General features: G+C 48.1%; 1 protein-coding gene across 23 annotated transcripts in view; it reads right to left on the bottom strand.

Moving 5' to 3' along the window:
* LOC133347860 (RNA binding protein fox-1 homolog 3-like) overlaps window positions 1-25325 on the bottom strand; it is a 306370-nt gene that overhangs the window by 42372 nt on the left and 238673 nt on the right. Inside the window, exon 1 of one of the 23 annotated variants that reach the window (XM_061560558.1) lies at window positions 9383-9653. The exons of 20 other annotated variants lie outside the window; for them this stretch is intronic. In XM_061560558.1, coding sequence (XP_061416542.1) covers window positions 9383-9427 — 45 coding nt within the window. In that variant the 5' untranslated portion in view covers window positions 9428-9653. Of the gene's footprint in view, window positions 1-8787; window positions 8829-9382; window positions 9654-25325 lie in introns of those variants that run through there. 2 more of the 23 variants (XM_061560557.1, XM_061560564.1) reach the window with 2 other exon arrangements.

Below are 25325 nucleotides of genomic sequence, written 5' to 3'. Positions count from 1 at the left end.
GAGGGGCTTCGAGTTGCCAGCGGCACAACCCAGCTGCCTCTGTCTCCCAAGTGCTGATCTTAGCGCGCCACGCGAGAGAATCATTGAGGCCGAGTGCGGCAAGGGGAAGCCGAGAACGCGGTTCAAGTAATTGCCACAGATATTTACCTACGGTGTCAACCGGGCATGGCTAACACACACTCTTTGTACACATGTGTAGGTGTCAACGATATGACCAACTACACATGCGTACAAACCATACGTGCATACAAAGACAAAACAAAGATCTCCCGTGTAGCCTTAACAGACTATAGGGGCAAGTGCTGTTAGCGAGCACCTATGAAGGCCGGAACGGTACACGATGGGGTGGGTGGCCAGCACCACGCTCGACCGCCTTTGTCTCCCCAGTGGCGATGTTTACACACCGCACTATGTACTCATTTGAGGGCTGAGTCGACCTAGGGGAGTCCCAAGACCGGTTCAGATAATCGTCACTGGGGTTGGCTGTGAGCGGGAATCGAACCCGGGTCGACGGGTTCGTAGCGCTAATCGCTACACCACCGCTCCCCACTACACACAGACACAAAGATAAAGACAAAGATCCCCCGTATAGCCTTAACAGACTGTAGGGGCAAGTGCAGTTAGCGAGCACCTAAACACACAGACACCCACACACACTCACTCACACATACTACATTTCACCCCTACCCCCCCCCCCCCCCCCCCTGTATTACCACCACCACAGCACTAGAGAGACCACCGCCGCCACACCACGCTTCTTCTGCTCGCCGAGTCTGGGCCCCGCCGTCGACAGCTGACAGACGCAGCTGCTGCCGCCGCGTCTCGGGCACAAACAAACCGGGGCCATCCCCTCTCCCACGCACGCCAACTTAATCACCGTCCGGCCCACACGCGCCACCGGCGTATGCTAATGCCGAACAAGCCGACGCGTCAACTCCCATCTGCCGTGACACGGACACGCGCGCTCCCTTCCGAACGCTCTCACCCACCCACCAAAGACACACAAAAGACAAAGATCCCCTATGTAGTCTGAGCAGGCTGTTAGGGCAAGTGCTGTTAGCGAGCACCTATTAAGGCCGGCGCGGTACACGAGGGGGTGGGGGGTGGGCCAGCACCACGCCCGGCCGCCTTTGTCTTCCCCAATGGCGACGTCTACACGCCGCGCCTTTGGTCATTTGAGGCTGAGTCGACCTAGGGGAGGCCCAGGACCGGTTCAAATAATCGTCACTGGCGTTGGCCGTGAGCGGGAATGGGACCCGGGTCGCCGGGTTCGTAGCGCAGAGCGCTAACTGCTACACTACTGCTCCCCCACCACACATACAAAGACAAAGATCCCCCGTATAGCCTTAACAGACTGTTGGGGCAAGTGCTGTTAGCGAGTAGCACCTATGAAGGCCGGAACGGCACACGAGGGGGGGTGGGGAGTGGCCAGCGCCATGCCCGGCCGCCTTTGTCTCCCTTAGTGGCGATGATTACTGCACACCGCACAAGGTGCTCACTTGAGGCAGAGTAGACCTAGGGGAGGCCCAGGGGCGGTTCAGATAATAATCGTCACTTCACTCACTTGGCGTTAACTGTGAGCACGATTCGAGCACGACTCGAACCCTGGGTTCGCCGGGGTTCGGAGCGCAGCGTAGCGCTAACCGCTGCACCACCGCTCCCCATAGACACGCGCATATATACACACACACATACAAGAACACAACACACATGTACAAATGAACACGCGCATGAACAGTAAAAGATAAAGATCCCCCATTTCAGTTAACACGGTTGTCTGAACCACATGCGTTACGGATTGTAGCCTCCTGCCAGCGATGTGGTGTGGCCAGAAAACCGATTCCCCGACCCGCTTTGTCTCCCCGTTGCTGATGTTTATGCAACTGCACGATGGTACTCTTGATTTGAGACTGAGATTCAGATATCACTTGCCCACGCTGACGTTAGTAACCATGAACCGGTGGAATCGAATGCACGTGGCGAGCTTTGTAGTGCAGTGCGCGAACCGGTGCCCCCTAATCACAACACAAATACGCCCCGTGTAGCCTTAACAGACTGTTGGGGCAAGTGCTGTTAGCGAGCGCCTATGAAGGTCGGCGCGGCACACGAGGGGGTGAGGTGGACAGCCCCACGCCCGGCCGCCTTTGTCTCCCCGAATGGCGATGTTTACTACACACCGCACCACGTAATCATTTGAGGCTGAGTTGACCTAGGGGAGGCACAGGACCGGTTCAGATATTTCCTGCTAGCACGGCGCGTTAACCGCTACACCACCGCTCATACTTCCACAACAGCAATGCTTATAATTAGATGGGGGGGTGGGGGGGTTGTTTTAATATTGTATATATTACTCATTATCGCTGCTACCGCTTCAGAATTAACATCTTAAATAAATGTATTCCCAGTCACGTGCTTTTTGATGTATGTACACTATCGGTAATATTCCCTTCCTTTCAACCTAAGTGCTTTCGGGGGGGCGTGTGCGCATTACATATGCTACGCGCGTATAAAGCCGACTGTTACGATTGCCTTTATTGAAAACATCAAACACAACTGAAATCTGCAAGCTCGTGAAAATTACTCGACGCTCACGAGCTTGGCAATCGTTTATAAATATGTGCTGTCACGATTCTTTGCTCCCCCCCCCACCCCAACACACACACCACCCAACCCTCACTCTCTCTCTCAGGTGTCTCCGAAGCGCCGATTTTGTCTCGACGTTCGCGTTCGCCGCCGGCTCTCTTCCCGGAGTTGTCGAAGGTGTTCTGGCTACAGCCCCCGTCCGGTTCGCTCTTTCGCTCGCTCATCACCCGTCGTCGTCCGAACCACGTAATAACGCTCGTGTGTTAGCGGAGCCACGCGCATTGCCCGCACAGACATTAACCACACGCCCGTTCGACTACGCCGGCAGCGAGCGAGGGGGGTGATGCCACAGTGTATGGGACGCCACTAACTTGCGCCGAATATAGAGGTCGTGGGTTCGATCCCGACCCTGATGCCTGCTGTATATTTGGAGTTTGCGTGTGTCTCTCTCTCCCCTGTGGCCGCTTGGATTTTTCTCTGGGTCTTCTGGGTTTTTTTCCCCCTCCGCATCTAGACACGTTCGTTGAGAGTGTTTGGCTGCTTTAAAAATTTGCACGCGATAAGCCACTTCGCTGAACTATCATTTGTGGCCAGGTCGCTTCTGCAAAAGAGCCATAGAGCTCAGTAGGCCTTATCTGCTAAAATAATAGTTTAGTTTTAGTTTAAATCTGGACTTAAAGCTTTGGTGACTAGCAGGAATTAATAAACTACGACGTTTCGATCACAACACAAGCGATCGCTTGTGTTGTGATCGAAACGTTGTAGTTTTTTTTATTATTTTCTTTCAACCTATCTACGTGACGTTACCGAAAGACCCAAAGAATATAGTTTTAGTTAAGTTTGCATGTATGTTGAACTTATTTCGCACCGTACGTAGCCAACCGTGTTAATCGGAGGTGCGGGGGAAATTTCAAACTAAACACATAAAGCAGTTCTGAAAAAAATATTTTTCAATCGATATTTAAAAGTGCAAAGCTCTTAGCGGCTTCCTAATATCGGAAGAAGAGCGTTCCAGACAGCCGCAAAAGTGCATCTGAAAAGCGTGCAATGTGATGACCATCTTTGTTCGATGGCTAAGCCAAAATTTGCTGCTGCAAAGATGACCGGAGTTCGCGTGATGATGGTTTATGCTCTTTGACGGGATCAGCAAGGTGTTATGGTTCATTTGTAGCGATACATTTGTGTGTGATGAGTGCGACCCTATGATGTATCCCAGTGTGCTGACCATTCCACAGTAGTCTTCAGATCTAGATTATATTCCATCTCCTGGCACGACAGTTTAAATAATTGTGCAAGTTGTTTTTATTCCACCCCCCACTCGCCTCCCATCTCCCATGACCTCCATTCGGCCAGAAGCATAAATGGATACGACCCCAGTTAGTCGAGCAGCAGTCTCGCCGCGGGGTGTCGCGGGGTTAAACCGTGGGCACTCACACCTCTTCCAAGACGTTTTGAGTAGCATGGAAGAGTAGGCCAAAATACCCATCTGGTGGAAGCCCTCCCGCCAACAGTCCGCACCTTCATTTACCCTCGCGAGAAGTGTACCAGCCCGAATCTCAGGTTAAGGGCGCTACACTTCCCCCTTCTCCTCCTCCCTTTAACATCTGCCACCAGCGTGCGGTGAGCCGCTCATCTGGAGAACTGCTCAAGTTACGGGGCAAACAAACACACACAAACAAACAAGCCAGCCCCCTATACGCACACGCACCTACGTACACTGATCTCCGTGGCAGGGATTAGCCTTGCGGTCAGCGTGCCCGCCCGCCACCGAGGCACTGAGCCGGTTTGCGAGGAGACGATAGCGAGGATCCAGTGTTGTGCAGCCCATATTCTTCACAGGCATATTTATACGTATATAGATTGCGCATATGAAACCCAATAAGCAAGGTTGAATTGTCGTGTAATTATGATGATGAAGATTTACAGAACTTTGTCAATCCACTGCTGGACGAAGGGCTCTTCTTGTTGATATGTTGGTTGGTCATGGTTTTTTGTAGTTTTGACTAAACTTCACCGTGCTCGTCAGCACTGCCTCTTGGTTAAGGTCGTAGGAGGAGACGGGGGGTGTTGGGGATCCCAAGACCAGTTCAGTTATAACCTGCCGCTGATGTTAGTCGTGGCTGGGAATTGAACTCAAGAGAGCAAAGCCCTCACCACTGCGCGGCCATTCCCCCCAATATACAGTAAATATTTAATAGTTCTTGGGATTATCCTCGTGCAACCGTGGTCACTGGTGTTTCTAATGGGAAATAAATAATGGATATCTATGGGATTTGGCCTGGTTAAGCTAAGTAAATAATTAATACACAAGGTAATTGTAAACAATAACTCATCTTAACTACCCACAGACCTCCTAGGTACAGAGTGATAAAAGATGGAGTGTTTCAATGGCTTCCCATCTGCCTGAATTATAAAAAAAAACCTCCACAGCGAACACAAAGAATGAGCATGATGTGATACGGTCAAAAGCACACTTGTGCATCGTATCATCTTGTGTCCGTTCTCTGATCCATCTATAGATGTTAACTACCCCGCCTGGTATACAGGGGGTCGTGGGTTCGATTCCGACCCTGATGCCTGTTGTATATTTGTAGTTTTTAAGTCTCTCCTCGTGGTCGTGTGGATTTTTCTCCGGGTTCTCCGGTTTTTGCCTACACATTTAGAATCAGCATGCAATTAGAGTATTTGGCTGCTAGACATTTCTACATGGTAAGCCACTTCGCTGAGCTATCATTTGTGATGGTCAGGTCGCTTCTAAAACAAAGCTACATCGCTCAGTGGGCCTGCAAAATAAAACAGTTTAGTTTTAGTTTATCTTCATCTGGGATCAATCCAATGCTGGAATGAAGACGTCCACCGCCGCCCCGAATCCATCGCCTCCTCTCACGGTCACACGTGTTTACACGCACACATAGACAACGATGCCCGCATATAGCCGTAACAGACTGTTGGGCCAAGTGCTGTTGGCGAGCACCTATGAAGGCCAGCACGACACACAAGGAGGTGGGTGGCCAGCACGACGCCTGGCCGCCTTTGTCTCCCAGTGGCGATGTTTACACACCACACTGGGTACTTGTTTGAGGCTGAGTCGACCTCTGGGAGGCTCAGGACCGGTTTTGATCATCATGACCTGTGTACGCTGTGAGCGGGAATCGAACTCGGCTGGCCGGGATTGTAGTGCAGCGCGCGAACCGCTACACGACTGCTCCCACACGCATACATACACCCGCGCGTAAACAGATAATTTTACACGCGTCTTTAAGAGCGACATTGCCAGATTTGTATTTTTATTTTAAGCGACTTGGTTCCGTACGGACCGGGGCACCGCAGCACAACTTCCCCCTTAATCTCAGGTTGCTCAGCCCTCGCAGGGGATAGAAGAACCCCTTTTTTTCAACAAAATAATTGCTGCCAATCATAAAACAAATTTTTTTTAAAACAAAAATAACGGACTACGACACCCACGTACAACACAAGAGGCCTTGCCTTGCGCATGGTGTCAGCGGAGTAACACCGCCGGGGCAACAGAATCACCTGGCACGCTGTGGGAATTGACCATTAAATATTTCCCATCTCAACTGAATCAGAACCCACGTTCGAATTTAAATGTACTCTGGTCGCACTACAAAGACCCCGTTTGTAATTCGCAACACATTATACGTGAGCTTGTAAACGGTGGGATAGCTGCCGGCCATCCCGGTGAGTGTCCCGCACCCAGCAAGCCGCAACGCTTCACCGGGGAAGCGTCGCGGCTTGCTCACCGTGGCGGCGTTGCCGGGAATATTTCACATCTTGCGCGCGCAAACAGGAGCACAAGAACGCGGCGGACTCGAAAGGGTCGCGCGTTCTGCACATCAGCGCTTCGCAGCAGCTGTCTCGACGCATACACGTGACGTACCCCCCCCACCGCAACCACCCGCACACTCCCCCCACTGCCACCCTCTGACACAGCTTGACACAACACCTCAAGCCGTCTGTGGCACGCGTTGACCCTGCGTTATCGTTAGTGGCTGCTTCTGTCACTCTCGGCTTCGGACGCACATGCAGGAGTCACTCAAAACTCCACGAAGCGAAGGGGGGGGAGGGGGTAGTCGGACGAAACTGGCCGCCCTCCCATCTTTTATTTTCCTCCCGCGGAGGCGTCCGAGGCGAGCCCGGCGGTCCGGCGCGGTGGCGGAGCACGGCAACCGATGCGTGCGACGCGTGGAGCCTAAATTATGATTGCGCCCAAGAGCGGGGCCGCTTCGACGGTGGATGATGCTGCGAGGTCCGGTGCAGCAGCGGTGCACAACGGCGAGCAAAGCCGTCGTGAATTCTAAGCAGAAAAATACGTGGCACCACCACCCCACACGCCATCACCGTCCCCCCCCCCACCACCTCATGCAGTCTTCCATGCAGTAGTAATCCACTTTCCTCCTATACACGAAGTCAGCACAGTCTGCTGAGATCTCGGTATAGCCAGTGAGTCGTCTGGGCTATATAATATTTAGTTTAACTTTCTTCTAGACACCAGCCTGTGTTTTTTTTTTTTACAACTTCTTCCATCGCAAAAAGAATAATAAACGTTTAAATTTCCAGCAAAGGACCGTTAATTTATTTTCATTTCATAAATGAGGCAGAATAAGTCTGCAAAAGACTAATGAGCATAAAACACCATCGCGACGAGCTGTTTCTCGCGGGCTATGAAAATGAATTTGACTCATTGGAAATTGACGTCGTCATCCAAGCTCTCGCAAAAACCGAAAAGGCTAAAATAAAGAAGAAATTATTCGGACGGAAACCATTTCACAGGGATATAATCACTGCATGGACAACTGCACATAACAAAGTAACACAATGCATGTGGGGGAAGGCTAGTCAGCCAAGGAGAAACGCCGTCGCCAAAGTTATTCATTCAAACATGTTTTCTGGAAATTGTTTTGGAGAAATTGAGGCATGAGGAAAATTTGAACCAAATCAGATTTGCTGTTGTCACGGTCAGCATCACGACCGATTTCAATTGATGAGAGAAAATGGGAGATCAACGTCATCACAAACTCTGCAAAGCTGAGCTCGTGGCAAATATCAGGATTGCGAACTAAAGAAAGATATTCTTTTTGAAGGGCACAACAGGAATGCACGTTCGGGGTATATATACACTTTGGCCAATTACTGAAGGTGGACCATGATCGAAATGTCTAAACAAAGAGGTGAGCGCAAGTTTGGAAAACCGAATTATAGAAGCAACGCCTCAATGTGCCTTAGAACGGAATATTATCAATCAGTATGGAATGGAAACATGAATCCTGGCAAACAAAAAGCTGGAACAAAATCCGAAAAGTGCGCAAAGAAGCGTCGAGAGCGGTTGCGCACGTTTGGAATGACACCCAGGGACGGAAGGATCGCAAAGACACCGTGTCGACCATTGAGGAGAGCAAGTGGGGTTTGGGAAGGACATGTAAGCGAGGCGAGATGATACGACGGTGACTATGGAGCGGCAGTAAAAAGAAAGAGAGGAGGGAACACTACCCAAGAGGTGGACTGCCGCGGAGATGGAGCGATGAGGTCAGCTCGTATGCATGAACAAGATGGATCGTTGCATCGCAGGACCATGAGGGATGGTGACAGTGCTGAGCTGGGGGCTGGGGGCAGGGGGGGGGGGGGCTCAGTGCTGACTATGGGAGACCTTCAGCGTCTGGCGATGATGAAGATGAAACAAGGTGGGAAACCGTGCACCTCAAATCGTGCCATCATTGCAGAGGATCTTCGACTCATTAAGTAATAAGGCTCTCTGTTCACAAGACACGTCACCTCAAACCAGACCTTACAATTAAATGCTGCTGCAGGATCAGCGTAACGATGGCCATATTTGGCCGTCACTAAAAAGGAAACCTTAAGTGAATTCTATTCTTGCCTATGGCAGCAATATGTCCGGGAGACGAATGCCGATGCCGGGGTCTGGCTCGCCACGACCAAGAGGGGCGTCGGGAGAGAGGAGCTGGCATCGTTTTACTGCTGCCACTGCTCCTCCTCCTCCTACGTTGAAGGAACGCCGCGCTGCAGTGGGTTTACTGCACGATACAAAGCTGACGTTGTCGCCTTACGGCGGCAGACTGACGTTGCGGACGGCACGCCGATGGGCAAGTCACAGGACACCCCGAGTCAAAAGCCACACACGCAAAACAACAAAACCTTTCGCGAGCAAACACCTCGGATAATACTCACAGTTACAGAGTTACAGGAGAACGACAGGTCTTTCCTCCGCGGCGCGGCCGCACGCCACCACCACGCCTGCACGAGGCTAACGCGCTTGCACTACCCAGAAAGCCACTCGGACTCTCTCGTTACACGACGCAAATACTAACCAGCCACCGCCGCCGCCACCACCGGCTGCAACTCGAGTCCATTTACAATGTATCTGTCAACAAGTGTTGCTCAAAACGGCGTTCACAAACGGGTATTAATTTACCGACTGCACCACCGTCTGCGGCTCAAACCACGTCGAATTTGCAAAGCAAACACCCAGACCGACGAAACATTTTGCTCCGTAGAGAGCGATACGAGCATACACCCACACCTGAAATTATTACATTTACTGTACCAAGGCATTCCACAGGTCTGCTCGGCGCTTGCAACAAAAAAACCGCCCATACAGCGCACACACACACGTGCCCGAAACGTGCACGTTTTGCTTTAACACACACAAAAAAAAGGTTTTCTCAGGTTATAGACCACTCGAGGCTCTTTCAGACAGGCAAGACGAGTCTTGCTGGAACAGTCACAACCACCACACCCCGGCGGGCAGTCTAGTCGGTCCCACCTGCAGCATGGGTAGAGGCATCCCTATGCAGTGGATTCGATACATCCTGAAGGTGTGGAGCCAGTCCTCGTGGACTCGCGGCTACCGCCTGCGACGAAGAATATGGTCACTCGGTCACTCGCGGCTCCGCAGTTTCGGCGCTCCGAACCGTCGTGCCGTCTCTCTGTGGCCTCGACCGCCGATGTGTGCCAAGGCTCAGCCGTGCCGGGACGTCAACTGGAGACGTCAAGACGCCATATGGCCCGAGGGTTGTACCCAGCCTGCCGCGCATCCTGAGAAGGGCTTCGCTTGCCATGCCAGGGAGCGTGGAGGGGCGGGGCTGCCGATGGGGCACGCCAGCGGCCCATTCACTCACTCGGGTGACAGAGACCGCTTATTCAGAAAGCAGGAGGGGGTGAGAGGTGGTGGTGGCGGCGGCGGCGGGGAGGGGGGTGTCGATAAGACTTCAGCTGTCAGAAACGGGAATCGCCACGTAATCCAAAGTTACGTGCTCTCGTGTTGTCGAACGGTGCCAGACGTCAAATTGCAAAGTTTGCGATTGGGGGGAAAAAAAGTGTTATGAATGGGGCAGAGCGACGCTCGCTCCGTTACCACGAATGTTGTCATAATCACCGGGATTTTCACCCCTTCACCCATAACCCTGACCCCCTCCCCACCCCCCAGAAGGCTCCACACAACCCTCCCACGCACACGAAGCCCTTTCACCGTAAATAAGCCCCCAAAGGCCCTGCCCCCTTCGCCATACCAACTGCTTAAATGTCAGGCGGCAAAACAGGTGCACAGGGGCCCTTCTGAAACGTCAAAAGGAACGGGCTGCGTGTGTGTGTGTGTGCGGGTGGGCTGTAAGCAGGAGGGGGGGGTGCAAGGTTGGTGGGTGGGTGCACGAGCAGAGAGAGTGCCATGCAAGTATTCCAGACGAGCTCTCCGTGTGAACGCATCCTTTAGAAAAACGCCGCATCTTGATAATTCCGCAACCTGACGCGTGGTCCCTTAGAGCAGACGCACGCGCCCACGCGCGCGCACTCACACGCACACGCGCGTGCAACAAGCTCTTCCGTCATTACTTTGCCGCTCCGAAACGCCAAAGCGCCGGGCAATTCAGAGGAAGCACAATGCCGCAGTGGCAAACCTCGGGCCGCTCCACTAAATACTGGTGCACCCCCCCCACCCCCCATCTGTTTACGCTCGCATCCCCCGCATTTTCACTTTGCACAAGCGGCCCCTCGGACACGGACCACGCAATCAAATAAAAATGAAAAACCTCATCGCTCACGCGCGATTGTTGACGATTTTCGGTGTACAAAGTAATATTTTGTGTGCATATTGGTTTGCAGCCATCGCAAGAGGTGATAGTTCCCAAAGGAGAGGCAATAGCGGCCGATATCAAGCGAAGAGCAACGCGAGCCACGGAACGCACTCAATCATCCCGCGTTATAATTGCTCACGCGTGTAGGAACGCAATTCTAAAATCTCAGGTGCATACGTGGGGGGCCAAGCGAGCACCCTGGCTCTCAACGTCCCTGGCATACGGAACGCGGGGAGGTTCGGATTCTATCTGGACTTCCTGCCATAAAGTCGAGCCGTTTGAATAATTTATTTTGCACTTAATTTATTATGCTGCAGTTTTCCGCTGGAATTAAAGAGTCTTTCAAAGTAATATACTCCATCATTTTTTTTTTATTTCTCGGCTGGTGCCAAGGGTTTATGTTATCTGTTTATTGTATGTCAATGCCTGGTCAATGTCGTTCTCTCTTTCATTATTCTTTCACATTAGCGATGCATTTGCTGCCGTGCAGTACTTACGAGCCAATTGCTTTGAGAAACGCAGCGATATAAATCCATTTACAGGAGAAGAAAAAGTGAGAAATAAAAATATAGAAATCCCACAACTATTACTTTTTTAGCTCGCGAGTGGAATGTGACCACTGCGTCATTTTCAAATACAGCAAAAGTGAAGGAGAGTTGGACCTCACCAAACCTCCAAGAGGGCAATAACGGAGGCAACAAACCCCATCATCGGCACAAACACACAACTCGCCCGACGCCCAAACTGGCTTTGCAGAAACCATTTGCGGATAGACACTGCTCCATTTTGTGGGGTTGAGAAGCTGGATGTCACCTTCTTTATTTCTATAACTGCCAGTATTGGCCGGAGCAGAGGCAACCATGCGTGACTCTATTGGCTCCTCCCGTGTCTTGCGATCAACATCCTTTCCAACTCCACAAGCGCGTGGGGATAGTAAATGTCCGTCTCTTCCTGTGAAAGGTTAAACTTTCTGCATTGCCTCTCTTCTGCTGTAATTTGAGTAAGTGTCCATCTGACCTTTAGATTCCCAATGTCTCTCAACAGCATTGCTCTCAGCAGGTGAAGTGTTTTTTTTTTTTAAGTATGAACGTTTTTTTCCATTCAGGCTGCCGAATTCCTCGGTGGGTTCCACTTATTAAGTAAAGCGAACCCAAACTTTTCTCTTGAAACAAAATACGTATATTGTAAATTAAATTTCTAACAGTTTTTATATTTGAAATGTCAAAATGTCAGCCAAGAGAAACCCCTAAAAATATTAAGGCTCCTTAATTGTATCTGTCCATCCTTTTTCCTGTCCACATCCGTTGAAATGCAATCACACATCCGCCTCCCTCATGCTCCCTCCCCTAGTGTCATACTCCCCCCCACCACCACCACACCCCCTCCCTCCGCCTCCTCCCCCCTCAAAAAAAGGTATCCTGAATGTGACTGCTTATAAATATTTCATTCCAAGGTTACCCTTGCATCTTCCCCAACACACTGCGCAGACGAGGCCTAACTTTGCGTGATTACACCTCGACACTGGCGTCAAACACGCCACTGTTCACAAAAGGCTGTCGTGCAAACAACTCGGGGTGCTCACCGCTTGCCCATGCTCCAAAGCAAACGCAGGTAAACACCGAATAAATAGCGCCCGCCGCCGCCACACGTGACAACCACCTGCCCGACCAACAAACAGTAGCTGGGGCATCATCGCATGCATCGCGCGCGGAGGATGTGCGTTGCACGATGGTCAGTCGCGAGGGATGAGATGCGATTTTTTCGAATCCGGTTGTGTGATACTGGAGTTAGTGCGATTAGCCCTTCGTGAAACCCTTTTCTGATATAGGGCATAGACTATATATATATATAAAAAGCAAAAACTTAATTATTACACTCATGTTAAGTTTGTTGTCCTTCCCCCGCATCTCCGATTCGCAGGATCGGCTACGTACGGTGCGAAAGAAGTTCAACGTACATACATACATTGTACCAGCCATTACCACAATTATGCACATGGTTATTGGACCTCCACCTTCAGGATATCTGGACAGCATGGAAGATCAGGTTACCTCCCTCGGCTGGTATAACAGGAGGTCGTGGGTTCGATCCCGACCCTGACGCCTGTACATTTGGAGTTTACATGTTCTCCCCATGGTCGCGTGGATGTTTTCTCTGGGTCCTCCGGTTTTTCAATCCACATTCAGAATCAACATGCGTTTAAGAGTATTTGGATATACATTTCCACATGATAAGCCACTTCATTGGGCTATCATTTGGTGACCAGGTCGCTTGTGACAGAGAGCTATATAGCTCAAGTGGGCCTTACCTGGTCAAATAAAAAATAGTTTAGTTTTAAAATACACTCTATAGAAACTCTCTAGAGCTCCGTATAGTGGAGGCCCTCATTCCGTACTTTACCCTACGGTTCTTTTTAAAGGCATTTAACGTGGCCGCGTTACCGATTTCCTACCCTCGAAGGTCCTGTAAGGGCCAACACTGCCAACCGTCTGGGGCTGTGGTCGTCCTTTTGCGAAAGAGTTGCCGAGCTCAATGAGCCTTATCAGCTGAAATAAAGCCTTGGTCTGAGTTTTCATCATATAGGGTCGTTCCAGATGTCCTGTGACCTCCATTCAGTCCCCTAAAACTGAATATATTTTTCAAGAAAGGTTTATTTAAAACAGAAATGAATATGTAAAGTTAAAACAAATTAGGGGTCAATTAATTAGGTATCTGGACTACCCTGTACAGCACTTTGTAATAATATTGCATGCAAATGTCAGTTTCGGAAATGTATCGTTTTCTTATCTCAATTGTTTCTGTTCCACACTGACTACACCGTGAAAATTGTTTCCCCCTCCGTGAATGTGCAGCTGGTGCTCCTTCAAAGAGAGACTGGCTTTCTCAAATAGATCTTAGCTGGTTACGAAGGAAAACGACACCAACATAATTATGGTAACGAGATTATGTTTGAGATGAGAACTGAATACGTTACACAATCCTGACAATATTGTGACGAGAAGCGGCAACGCTGTAGGATGTGTACAGGAACTGTGAACGTCGTTTTCAAACAACACGTTTATTTTGATTAAGTAATTATATTATTGTTCACAAGCAGTTGTTGTGACTGATGACCGCATGCATTTTTCATGTTTTTTGCGCACGAAACAATTACATGTGTGGCTAAAGTGAATGCAGTCAAATGTATGCCTCTTGGTTATGGTTACATTGATCATTTGTATGTTATTGTATACGATAAATGTTAAATTTTAAATGATAAATTATCAAGGAGGCAAAATCATCGTACATTTTTTATATTTCCATATAAGTTGAAGGCTCCCTTATTTGATTTTATGCTGAAGGCACTATTGGCTGATCCCTGTTAGGCTCACTTTAGGGGGCTCGGTATATATCCGTGCAGCTATCTGCAGTTAAATGCAACGGAATATTGTGAATTTGGTTGGCTCCCCTTAACGGTGGAAAGGGAGCGAGTGAACATTTCGTGAATTTAGAACTTTGTAAGGGGCATTTCTGGGTGACATCTGCGGATGATAGGGTGAAATCGGTGCCGCTTCTGCCCACCTCCTCCTATCCACAAATAATAAATTGGAAGAATCCATCTACGGATGAGAGGAGTTTCCGCAGACCATTTGAGCATGTGGATAAAATAAAATATAAAAAGTAAAGGTGCAGCCCTGCATTTGCTTGCTAATGCCACAATAGCTGCTGGAAGGGCCTCCATGAGAGAGAGGGTTCCAGAGAGGCCCCTCTAAAGGATATTTGGCCTACGTTTCCACGAAGGCCAGACATCTTCAAAGAGGTGGGAGTAACATTCTACCCCACCACACACAACCTGCCGATCTACTAATGGTGGGTGCACCCATTTATACTGCTGGGAAATCGAACTGGCGACATCTGGATGAAAAGTCCAGTGACATTACCGTTGACCGTAGCTACACAGCGGATGATACAAGTGGGAAATTTGGCCACGATAAGAGCTGTGTAATTAAACGCAAAACTAGCTTTGTGCAATGTTTTTTTGTTACATTTTCTGGTATTTCTATGCTTGATTTCCCACCATTGCCTTCTAATATGGAGACTTGGAAGGCCGAATATAAGTAGCAAATGCTGGCGGAAGTCTTTCTGAAATCGTGTAAGAAGCATATGCATACTCTTTGGTTCTTTCGGCATATGCATCTTCTCGCAAAGCCACGGGTGCACAGATATAGCATCCGTTCAATTATGGAGGCGCAGTGTAACATTTTCTTCTCCTAAAATTGTGTTTTATTAATAAGACACGGCTTCTAGCCTAGTTATGTTTTTTCCCCAGGCCGTGAGCACACATTCAGAGCGATAGACACATGAGAGGGCCCTATGCAGCAAGATTCACTAAGAGGATAAATAAATACGCATCCCACACTTTTTAAGTACAGTGGAAACTGACAATTGTAATCATAGTATCGTACAGCCATTTGTCACTCCACTGCTGGACGAATGCCTCTCCGCACCTGGTCAGCACCTACCGGACATCTGTGAAACCTACTGGACATACGTGAAAAAGAGCTTCATAGCGCATCGGATTCCTCCAGTATAAATAAATATTCTGAATCTGAATCCTGGGTGGTGGTGTTGTTCAACAACATTTTGGCTACGCTCATCAGTGCGGGGTTGTTGTACTGGAGTGGGCGGAGGGGACAGGACCGGCTCGAATATCACTCGTCGCTCAGTTTAGCTATGGCCAGGAATCAAACTCATGTTATCGGAATCAAGAGCGCAGTTCGCCAACTAGGTGAGTGCACTTCAGGTATTGTTGATATGAACACGTGGATCAGTTCCGAGTACAAATACAATCCTAAACGGATCAAATGATCCACCTATCAGTTTTTTAAATCTGATCCTGAGAAAATTGGATCAGATTTGCACAATTGCATAATTATGTATCACACTCGTCAAAGTGTTTAAAGCATTAGGAAACAGCAGTGTCTGGAAAAACCCCACTCGTACAAGGGGATAACACTGAAATATTGGCAAAGGTAAATACAAATTAAAATATATTTATTAGAATCATCTTATTTATAGCAAAAACAAGTTTTCATACAATTTACACACCTCATAAATCGATGTTTTGAGTGCATAATTAAATGTGCAATGTTGACCATGAAAATAGGCCAAAATTAAATGGATGCATTGCACATATACAATATAGGGCGTATTGTACATTTTCAATAACGGTAATTATTACTGTCATTGGTAAATTGGCTCTACATTTAGGTGAAAACATTGAGGTTAGAACATGGACTGATCCAGGGCGATGCTTTCCCACAGCTTTAGCGGCACGATGCTCACTGCTCAGAAGTTAACTTGAACACTCGCAGAGTTTGTGTTATGGCTATTTCGTAGATATCATGGCCATTCATGTAAGTTAATTCGCATTGGTTTGCATGAGAACCAGTTTGACAAAAATTGGCGTGGCACAATCTTAATTCTGATCTCACACGCGATGACGCTATTTCCGTGCGTCCGATCATCCGCACCGATCCACTCGCTGCGCAAACAATCGGGATAGATTACCGATTGGGAGCACAACTGATGATAAACTCCCACCACTCCCTGCCGAGTCATCAACCCTGCACTTTTGAAACACTATAATTTTTTATGTTAGGTGGAGCAACATTTTCTAGTTAAAAAAAAAAAAAATAATAATGCAGATCCACAAAAAGATACGAATTGTATGTACGTAGCATGTGAATGCGACCGTTTTTCAGGACGCTGTGCAGAAACAGTGGACATCTGTGACAAAGAGCTTTATCGCTCAGCAGATCCCTCCAGTAAAAATACATATTCTCATTCTGTATTTATACTTAAGAGATAGGATGCAAAAGTAGGGTTGTCTTCAAAAGGCTGCAAAGGTCAGGTTGCAGAGAGTCAATGAATTACCAGTAAATTTCGTAGGATTTTTCAAGAACGACAAATAAAATAAAACACAATCTCAAAATCATGGGACCTCCCTTGCCAGTATCAAAATATAAGAACAGGTTTTACCCTTTCTGGCAATAAAACATGTGTTAAGAATCATCAGGGAGAGATGCATGCTTGGAATTCCCCCAAGAGTTAAGCAGAGAAAGAACACGGGGAAAACAGGGAACAAATGCAAATGAAAGTCATCGTATCGACCGTTAAGGGAAGTAAGTGGGTTTGGGCAAGACGCGTCACGGCTCGAAGTGATGGTGGCGAGCGGATGAGACTGGTGCCAGAATCGTCGCTCAGCGACAGCGCGCCTGAGAGAGAGAGGATGACCACCGCGGATATGGAACAACGAGAAGAGCTTCTGTGTAGAGCAGCGAGATGGATCTTCGCTTCACAAGACTATAACACGCGGCGATGGTGTGTGAAGGCCTTCATCCAGTGGTGGATTGACCAAGGTCCGCTGATGAATGTCCAAATGATCATTTGAGAGTAGGCAGTATTGCTCACTTTAAAGTGAACGTCCAAGAACGTTCATGTCCTGTAATATAATGTACCAGGGAAGATGTGTCTATGTCAATTATTTGAGCTCGTGGCAATTAATGCGCATCATCCATGGTCAATCCACTGCTGAAGGCTTCGCCAAACGGCCAACACCCCTCGTGATTCTGCGGTGCAATAATCCACCCAGCACCTGCAAAATAACTGATTTCATCGCTCCATATATTTGGTGGATCTGCTCTCAGATGCGTTCCATTCTTTGGTCGCCACTCCGTGATGATTATTGACCTTCGGTGCACTAACACCTCCAGTTACAAAGTTGGCATCCTGGGCTGGCTGGAGAGTTTGCAACTTTTGATATGTTCACGGCGAATGCGTAGGTCAAGAGATGATGATGGATGAAGACAAAAATAAAAATTGCTTGGATTTTCAACTCATCACGTGGCTATACAGCCCCATCGAAAAAAAGCCACGTAATCTTATAACAGCCCACTTAAATGTTTTATTGAAAGCCAGGAAACCAAAAATTAAATGTCTAAAGTGCAATAGTAAAGATAATTTTCTATAACATGTTTAAAGGAAACAAACAAATCAATATCAAGTTCTTGACAGAGGACAAATGGAGACTGTAGTTATGTTTACAAATGCATGTGCCACCATTTTGGCTTGGGCTCCCTCTGATCAGGTGACCGCGAGGAAGCCAATCGTGAGACCGCTGCCCTGCGGCACAGAGTCATTAGCAACCTATACTTTTATATTCCAGTACAGCAGTTGGGTTTTTATATACGTAACACCATCTTCCCGTCTCCGTGCCAAATTTGCTGCCAGAAAAGCGGCACTTCTGCTTCCAGGAAGCATTCGTGGACCGTTTGCTACTCAATGTCCCGAAGCCTTAACGAAGCTGGAAAGGATGGGCTTGGTGGGGGGGGGGGGGGGGGGAGGAATGAGGTGGGCAGCGGGTGGTTGTGGGTGGAGGTGGTGGGGGGGGCGCGTATGACCCAACGTGCAACAAACGGCATGCTCTAATGACAGCGGTGGCCAGAAGAGGCCCATAAATAACATTCATCAGCCGTTCTAATGGACTCTTCCCAAGCAGCCTCATTAATCGCATGTCAGCATGCAGGCTTTCCACGGGCGGCTGCTGCCACATTTTCCGCATGCATTCGACAAGGTCCAGTAACCTTCCCCACACGTGAAAGATGAACTTTTTTCACGGATTTTTTTTTTGTTTTGTGAGGAGGCTAAAATTGGTATAGTTAGGGGCTGCAGAATGTTTGCGGCGGGAGATGGCATGAGGGAAGGGGATCGGGGGTTGGGGGGGAGAGGCTGGGAGTGGGGTTATATTTACATAAGATGTTGAGGAAAATGCGGAAACGTGCCATCATTTAAAAAAGAAAACATATTGTTTGATTACATGCAAGAGGAAGCAGGCTCAATTTTAACTAGACGGCATGTCTTGTAAGACATCAGTCTTCTCATCGTTTTTTTTTATAAGCACGCGTGTGTAAAACCCATGCCTCCGAGCTGTGTTCTCTCATCAGATATTGTTTATACACTGCAACTTTCAAGCGGACGCAAGAGAAAAAAAATCTCTCAAATCCTTCTCGCACGCTCGCCACGACTCAGCCGTCACACGCGCGCGCACGCACGTGGAGGCGGGCGGGACGGGTGGGGATGCAATGAATAAAGGAACGCAAATGTAGAGTGCGTTTTAAAGAAGCTCCAATGAATTTCAAGAGCATCTCACCACGTAGCGGTGTGACCCTCCCCCCACCACCACCACCACCACCACCAAAAAAAAATGCTCCGAGTGTGAACATTACCTTCTGACTAAATTATACAAAAAATAATGATGGTTATTATGCATCCATTGTTCCTGATGTTTTAATTTGGCAAAGAAATCATGCATCTCAATTAGCTCTCACCTGGCTAAGTAAAGGACGTTAAATTGAATTAGCGAGTATTTAACAACTTTTTTTTTTTAAGCAAAGCAAGCCCTTGAGCAAATCACGGGAACAACAGTAATACAAATCCGTATGGCCAGGCTTACATTTGTATGAAACATCACACAAGAGGAGCTGCGCTTAATCACAAGCACCGTAATTACTGTTAAACGTGCATGTGTTTACACACTTTGCATATCGTAAATGCTCTTGCATGCTAATTTCGCATGCGTATAGGCACACCGCTCCACGCGAATGAGTGCAGGGGTACATTTGAACAAACGTGCACGCACGCACTCTCCACATATCCTTAATGAAGCTGCTGCATAAGCAAATGCCGAGCTGATATATAAAATACCGTGGGTAGCTTTACCGTGCAATGAACGTGGGGATCCGAGTGTGATTCCCCACCACAGCTGATGTCCGAACCGGTCGTGCTCTTGTCTCTCGCCCCACGTGTCCTTAAATCACAACTGTGTTGATACGTTATGTGCTTATGCCTGGCTTCTCGTTCGTTACGGGAATATACGCGCACTACGATGACGACGACAGAAACAACTGCTGAGACCTCTTGCACTGACACTCCCGACGACTGACAAAAGTGTGAAAAAAAAGATTCCTCCAGTCGAAATAAACATTCTGATTCTGATCAGAGAGAGTGGTGAGACTGACAAAATGTAAAATCCACACCTGAACAGAGCGCTTGCTAAACGACAGAGGAGCCCTGTTTCCGCAATCGGTATCGTGAGCTTTGGCCGATGAGCATTTGACTGCCGAGGCAGGTTTAATCCCATAATAACCACCAAAGTGGCCCATTAACAGAGAGACTTTAATTAGCAGAGCACCCGGGGTGAACGACAACAAAACAAGAGTCGGTGGCGTTTGAAAATTAAGGTCACGTCTCCTTTGTGCCTTGGGATCGGACCGCCGACTGCGATAAACCAGTCTTTTTTTTTACATTTTTAAATAAAACTCTTTTAATGAATCCCCAGCGCTGCGAGGCGCATGCCCCTTTGGAAGCACGCCGTGATATTGGGAGAAGCCAAATGCGCCGTAGCGTTACGGACCCCGGCGAGAAGGCCCGTGAGCACGGAGGCATTACTCATTGGCGCTGCCGCGTCGGCAATGAGCACAGCGAAGAATGTTTAAGAATTAAAGCAAAGCAAAAAAAAAAGATTCAATTACCGGGCAGCGTTAAAAGTAATTGATTGCGAACGGAGAATATTTTTTGGAGTGTTCAGCGCTGTGTGTCTCTACGAAATGAGGCATAGGATTGGTGCTTTAGCTGGTGTCGCAGTCCAGTAATGAACACAATTTTTGTGGGCGTTATCCACACCGCACTTTCATTTTCAGGGTGGTTGCACGTTTGATGGCTCGGGGAACATGCGCTTAAGCTCCCAACTTCCCAACCCGAGCCAGATATGCGCGTCGGCCAAGATTAAGCGCAGACGAAGTTAGCGCAGCCACTGCGTCACGCTGCTAATGGAGCATAAGCGTGCCTCAAATTGGCCTCTGCTCACGGATTGCTGTACCAACAGGACTTGAGAGAAGGCGCAGAGGACAAAACACCGAAAAACACACGGGTTATCTTTTTTTTTACAAGCCGAAGAAACATCAAAACATCTTCTTTTTTGGAAGGTAGGCGGGCAGGCGACCGGCATACGAGTGGTAGCGGAACCGGCAACGTCAGAAGTCGTGCAACTTTCGTTGAATTTGAGGATTTTTCTTTATTTAATTGATTTATCCTCGGGTTGGGGGGGAGTGCATTAAAGGGAACAAAAAATGAATTTGCCAAAGATAGCAGCATCTGCTCGCAGGCACCAAAGGGGACGCATGCAATTGTGTACAAATCTGCTCAGTCAGCAAGTGGAACAACTTGAAACGAGCAGGTGGGCTGGGAGCGCTTGAAGGTGGCCGCCTGCCTATGGGCATGGCCATTTGTGTTTGCCGCCGGATTTCCGAGAGAAAGTGCGGTGGGCCGGCGAGCAGCGGTCGGTCGTGCCAACATCACAATCGCAATTAGTTGAACAAACAAAACGCGAGTTCGAGCGGGCGAACAAAATGAACGTCTGTGCAAATAAATAAAAATACCGCTATGCGAATAAAATACTACTACTACTGCTGGTATAAGTAGTAGTAATAATAAATAAATACACAGAGCTTTGTGGCGGCTTAGAAAAAAATCCCATCAAAACACGGTGGCATGGAGTAATAGCCACGCACGGCGCGTCATTCGCTGGCGGCCAAGTCAGTAATCAAAGTGACGATTTTGGCTTTACTGCGAGTAATGAGGTAGGACAGGCGCATGGGCCGCATGCAAATCGCAGTGTTTACGGACGGGCCCTGTGGGTTTCTGGGGAACGGTGGCGGCCACCGACACACGATTCTTCCTTCTCTCTGACGAACGCGCTTCACGCCACGCCGTGCAAAGTGCACTCACACGCAGAAAGCGTCGGTGGGGAATCATTTTAAAGTGTTCAAACCGCTTAGCAAAAAAAAGGACATTTTTTTTGCAATGCCAGACAAATTTTTCGCGATTATAAAACAGCTTCATATTTCTGCATTAGGCGAAGGTGGCAACGTCAGTTAGGATTATATAAAAATGAATGGCCAGGTCCGAGTGGGCTTTTTTTCTAGTGAGCAATTTTGCAGCTTATGCATGAAATCTTATGCAAGAGTAAAAGGGCAGTCAGTCATGAACCAGCCAGGAGAAAAATAGCAGGATCTGCACTCTCTCTCTCTCTCTCAACGCAAATCTCGCCACACTCCTCCACCAATAAAAAACCACTGGCCACCAGTGCAGAACAGAGCTGCTGTAATGCCCACAGCAGATAATGTCACAGCTGGAGGACATGGTTTCTTTCCTAGCATAGCTGTACACTCCAAACATGCCTTTGGATACAATTTCTACGTAAAGCATTTGCGTAATGTATCAACAGTGCTCAATTCTAGCGAATAATCTTGGCGGGTGCTGACCATAACTGCTGCGAGTGAATTATGTTTTGAGCTGCAGATTTTTTTTTCTGCCAAAAAATGTTCCATCTGGAACGTCATTAAGCTCATGTCCATTGATCACCTAAGCACAGGGACCAAGTGTTGACGTAAGGACATTAAGACGTGCTCCTCCCCGGTCGCTGTGCAGCTGTTTCACAAACCACAGTTGTGGCATCGTTGTGTGCATATTCACCTGTGACCGCTCTGGAGATAATAAAAAAAGAAATCGCAAGGAAAAATATCACGAAAACATGAAGCGCAAATGCAAACGCTTGCATTCTTCTCACTGCTTCTTTCATTATTGCTCTTCATATGAATACTAATGCCATTTGTGTATTCGACAAAGTCTCACTGAGTCTCGACACTCTTTACCATGAGGGTTTTGGCTTTGGGATTATTGGTCGGTTTTATTTGGTGCCACGGTGACGAAATGTTAACTCCCTCGCCTGGTATACAGGAGGTCGTGGCTTTGAATCCGGACCCTGACTCCTGCTGTATATTTGGAGTTTGCATGTTCTCCCGCGTGGATTTTCCTCCAAGTCCATCGATTTTTTTTCCTCCACATTTAGAATTGACATCACGCGTTCAGAGTATTTGGCTGCTATTCATAATGAGCCACTTCGTTGAGCGATCATCCGTGGCCCAGTCGGTTGTGAAAAAAAAAAAACGACATATCTCAGTGTGCCTTTCCTGATATAATAATGAAAAAAAAGTTCCTAACGAGTATTTGTTATGTAGGAAGAAATGGGAGTATGTGGGGAAAACCCTACCTTACGGCTGTACGAGGGGATCGCACTCAAAGCTCTGCCCAGATGAATTCAACCCAAATTCATCTTCTTGATTCTTTCGGTAAAGTCACGTAGAAGGGAAGTAATAAAATAATAAAAATAAAAACATAATAAAATAATTCTCACGACGTTTCGGCCACAACGCAAGCAGCCGTCCTCAGGTGTGGCCGAAACGTCATGAGAATTATTTTATTATGTTTTATTTTTATTATTTTATTACTTCCCTTGTACGTGACTTTACCGAAAGAACCAAGAAGATGAATCCCTGCAGTCATGAAAGCTTTAAATCGAAATTCAACCAAAATTGTTGCACTACCATTACCTGGTCACCGAGCAGCTCAGCTTGTTTGGGAGTGTCGCAAGTCGCGTGCGATCGTTCCGCGAAGACTCCAAATACAGGTTGCACGTCAAACATACCCGGGTGGGGTGAACTTGGGCGTTGTCGGTGGCATTTGAAATGAAAGGGAGGACTGCGGTTGACGAGCAGGAGGCCGGAGATAAGTTTAACGGTGCACTCCCACTCATGCCGCTAAGGGAGCCACCGCATTACCGGATGCTGTGGGCCTACCCCGGCGTTATGGCGCGTGAGTCAGGTCAGCCACACCACACGCTTGCTCAGGCCGGAGCTGGGCCCAATTAGGCGGGCAGTTGTGGAAAGTGTAGGGGCAGTGGTGGGATCTAACGTGGCCACAAATTTGACGCTTTTTGAGTCTGCGGTCTAAAAACAAGGCTGTGCGCGTGATATACGACACGCGATATGGCGAGGTCAGGTGACTTGCAAGGCATGAGGTGGAAGGGCCGATCTTGTGGCCACGATGGCATCTTATGGTGTCTACAGGTAACCTTTAGTAGGCATTATTAAAGTGATTGGTGGAAGCTGGTTACTGACAAGGACACTTTCCTTTACTTTGATTACCGATTTCTTTTGAACTTAATTGTTCTGTTTAGTGTTGTTGTGCTTCGCCCCCCCCACACCTCCGCTTAGCACGGTTGGCTACATACGGCGCGAAAGAAGTTAAACGTACACGCGCACACACATGCTTGGACACGTATCCCTCATTTATATTGGTCGAGCGAAGCAGAATCGCACACGCCAGTGTCGAGGCATCGCGGGTCGAAGTGAACGAGAGATTTTTTTGCGTGACCGCACAAGTCCCAGGAGATTCCCCCAGGAGATCGCCCATCGCTAAGCGGCGTCGCGTTTGATATGCTTCACCAACGTGTGCTGACACTGCAACCTGCACCCCCACCCTCCCCCTTAAATTTTTTCGTGCTTTGACTAAAAAATAACGCTTTTTTTAACCCAGCGACACTTCATTTGACGACGAGTTCACGCGCGTGACACAAACCTCTCGCTTGTGGATGGAAAATAAAAACAATCCTCGTAATTTCATGAACGGTCATTCCGAAGCAAGGGAGCGTGTTTTACGCGTGGCGTTTCCAGCACGCTGGCCCGTGTATTAAGGTCGTTTCTCTCCGTTTTTTTTGTTTGCAGGTGACAAGGCGAATCGAGTGTTTTGTGCCCCGGTAGACTGATCACCCAATTTGAGCGAATTTTATTTGCAATTTGGTAAAGCATAGCCCTGGGAAATTCACGGCAGAGCGGTGGCACAAGGGCTGTTGGTGTGGTTTTTGGCTGTCTGTCCTTGTTCCCTTACAAGCCTCGCTCTGAGCCAACGTGTGCTTACGCGGACACACACGCACACTGCATATCAACCCACAAACAAGCGCGCATTATCTTGCTGCCCTTGTTGCAGACAAAGCAAAATTCGAGCACCGAAGCAAGAAACCAGCTTTTGGCTCAATTCGGGAAGTCAGCATTACTCGTGTGTGGCATTGAAGTGTTTTGGGAAGAGTAGCATTTGCCTACAGGAATTTGTTCAGCGCAGGCTGGTAAATAACATTTCGAGTTTGACGCTAAGCATGCAAGTACAGCAACAGGGGATTGTGGGAAGTAAACCCGATTTGTTCGCTGCCCTTACAGAGGAAGAGAGTGCATCACATTGGCATTTAAGACCGCTGAAATTCAATTTCTAGTGGCCTTATTGCAGATTAACTTTTTGCTTGTTGGCGTGTGTTGCTCAGCGTGGGCCAGACATGGTTCACAACTCAGGCCTAGGCTTGCACCACACGGCAACCAACTTTTGCTTTTGCACCCCGACAACACAAAATGTATAGTACAGAACGGACAAACAGGGAAATAAAGAAATTCCTGGACAGTGTGCTTGCAAGCCATGTTAAGAGCGATATTCTAAAACCAACAAAAAAAAATGAGCATGAATTGTTGGGTTATTAAATAATATGCGCCTTTAGTATATCAATATAGTAATTCATACAATCACCCGTCTCGTTCATTCAGTTGTTTACATGTTCATATGTAAATTAAATGATGAAACTGTATTTCCTGTGAATTGTCAATGAGCATAAGTCAGTGCCGAGTTCAAAGCATTGGTTCCATGAGACTCAGC

Source organism: Lethenteron reissneri, chromosome 26 (assembly GCF_015708825.2).
Source record: "Lethenteron reissneri isolate LAM-NWPU_2019-01 chromosome 26, ASM1570882v1, whole genome shotgun sequence".
Classification (NCBI taxonomy): domain Eukaryota; kingdom Metazoa; phylum Chordata; class Hyperoartia; order Petromyzontiformes; family Petromyzontidae; genus Lethenteron; species Lethenteron reissneri.
This window is presented reverse-complemented; position numbering and strand designations above follow the sequence as displayed.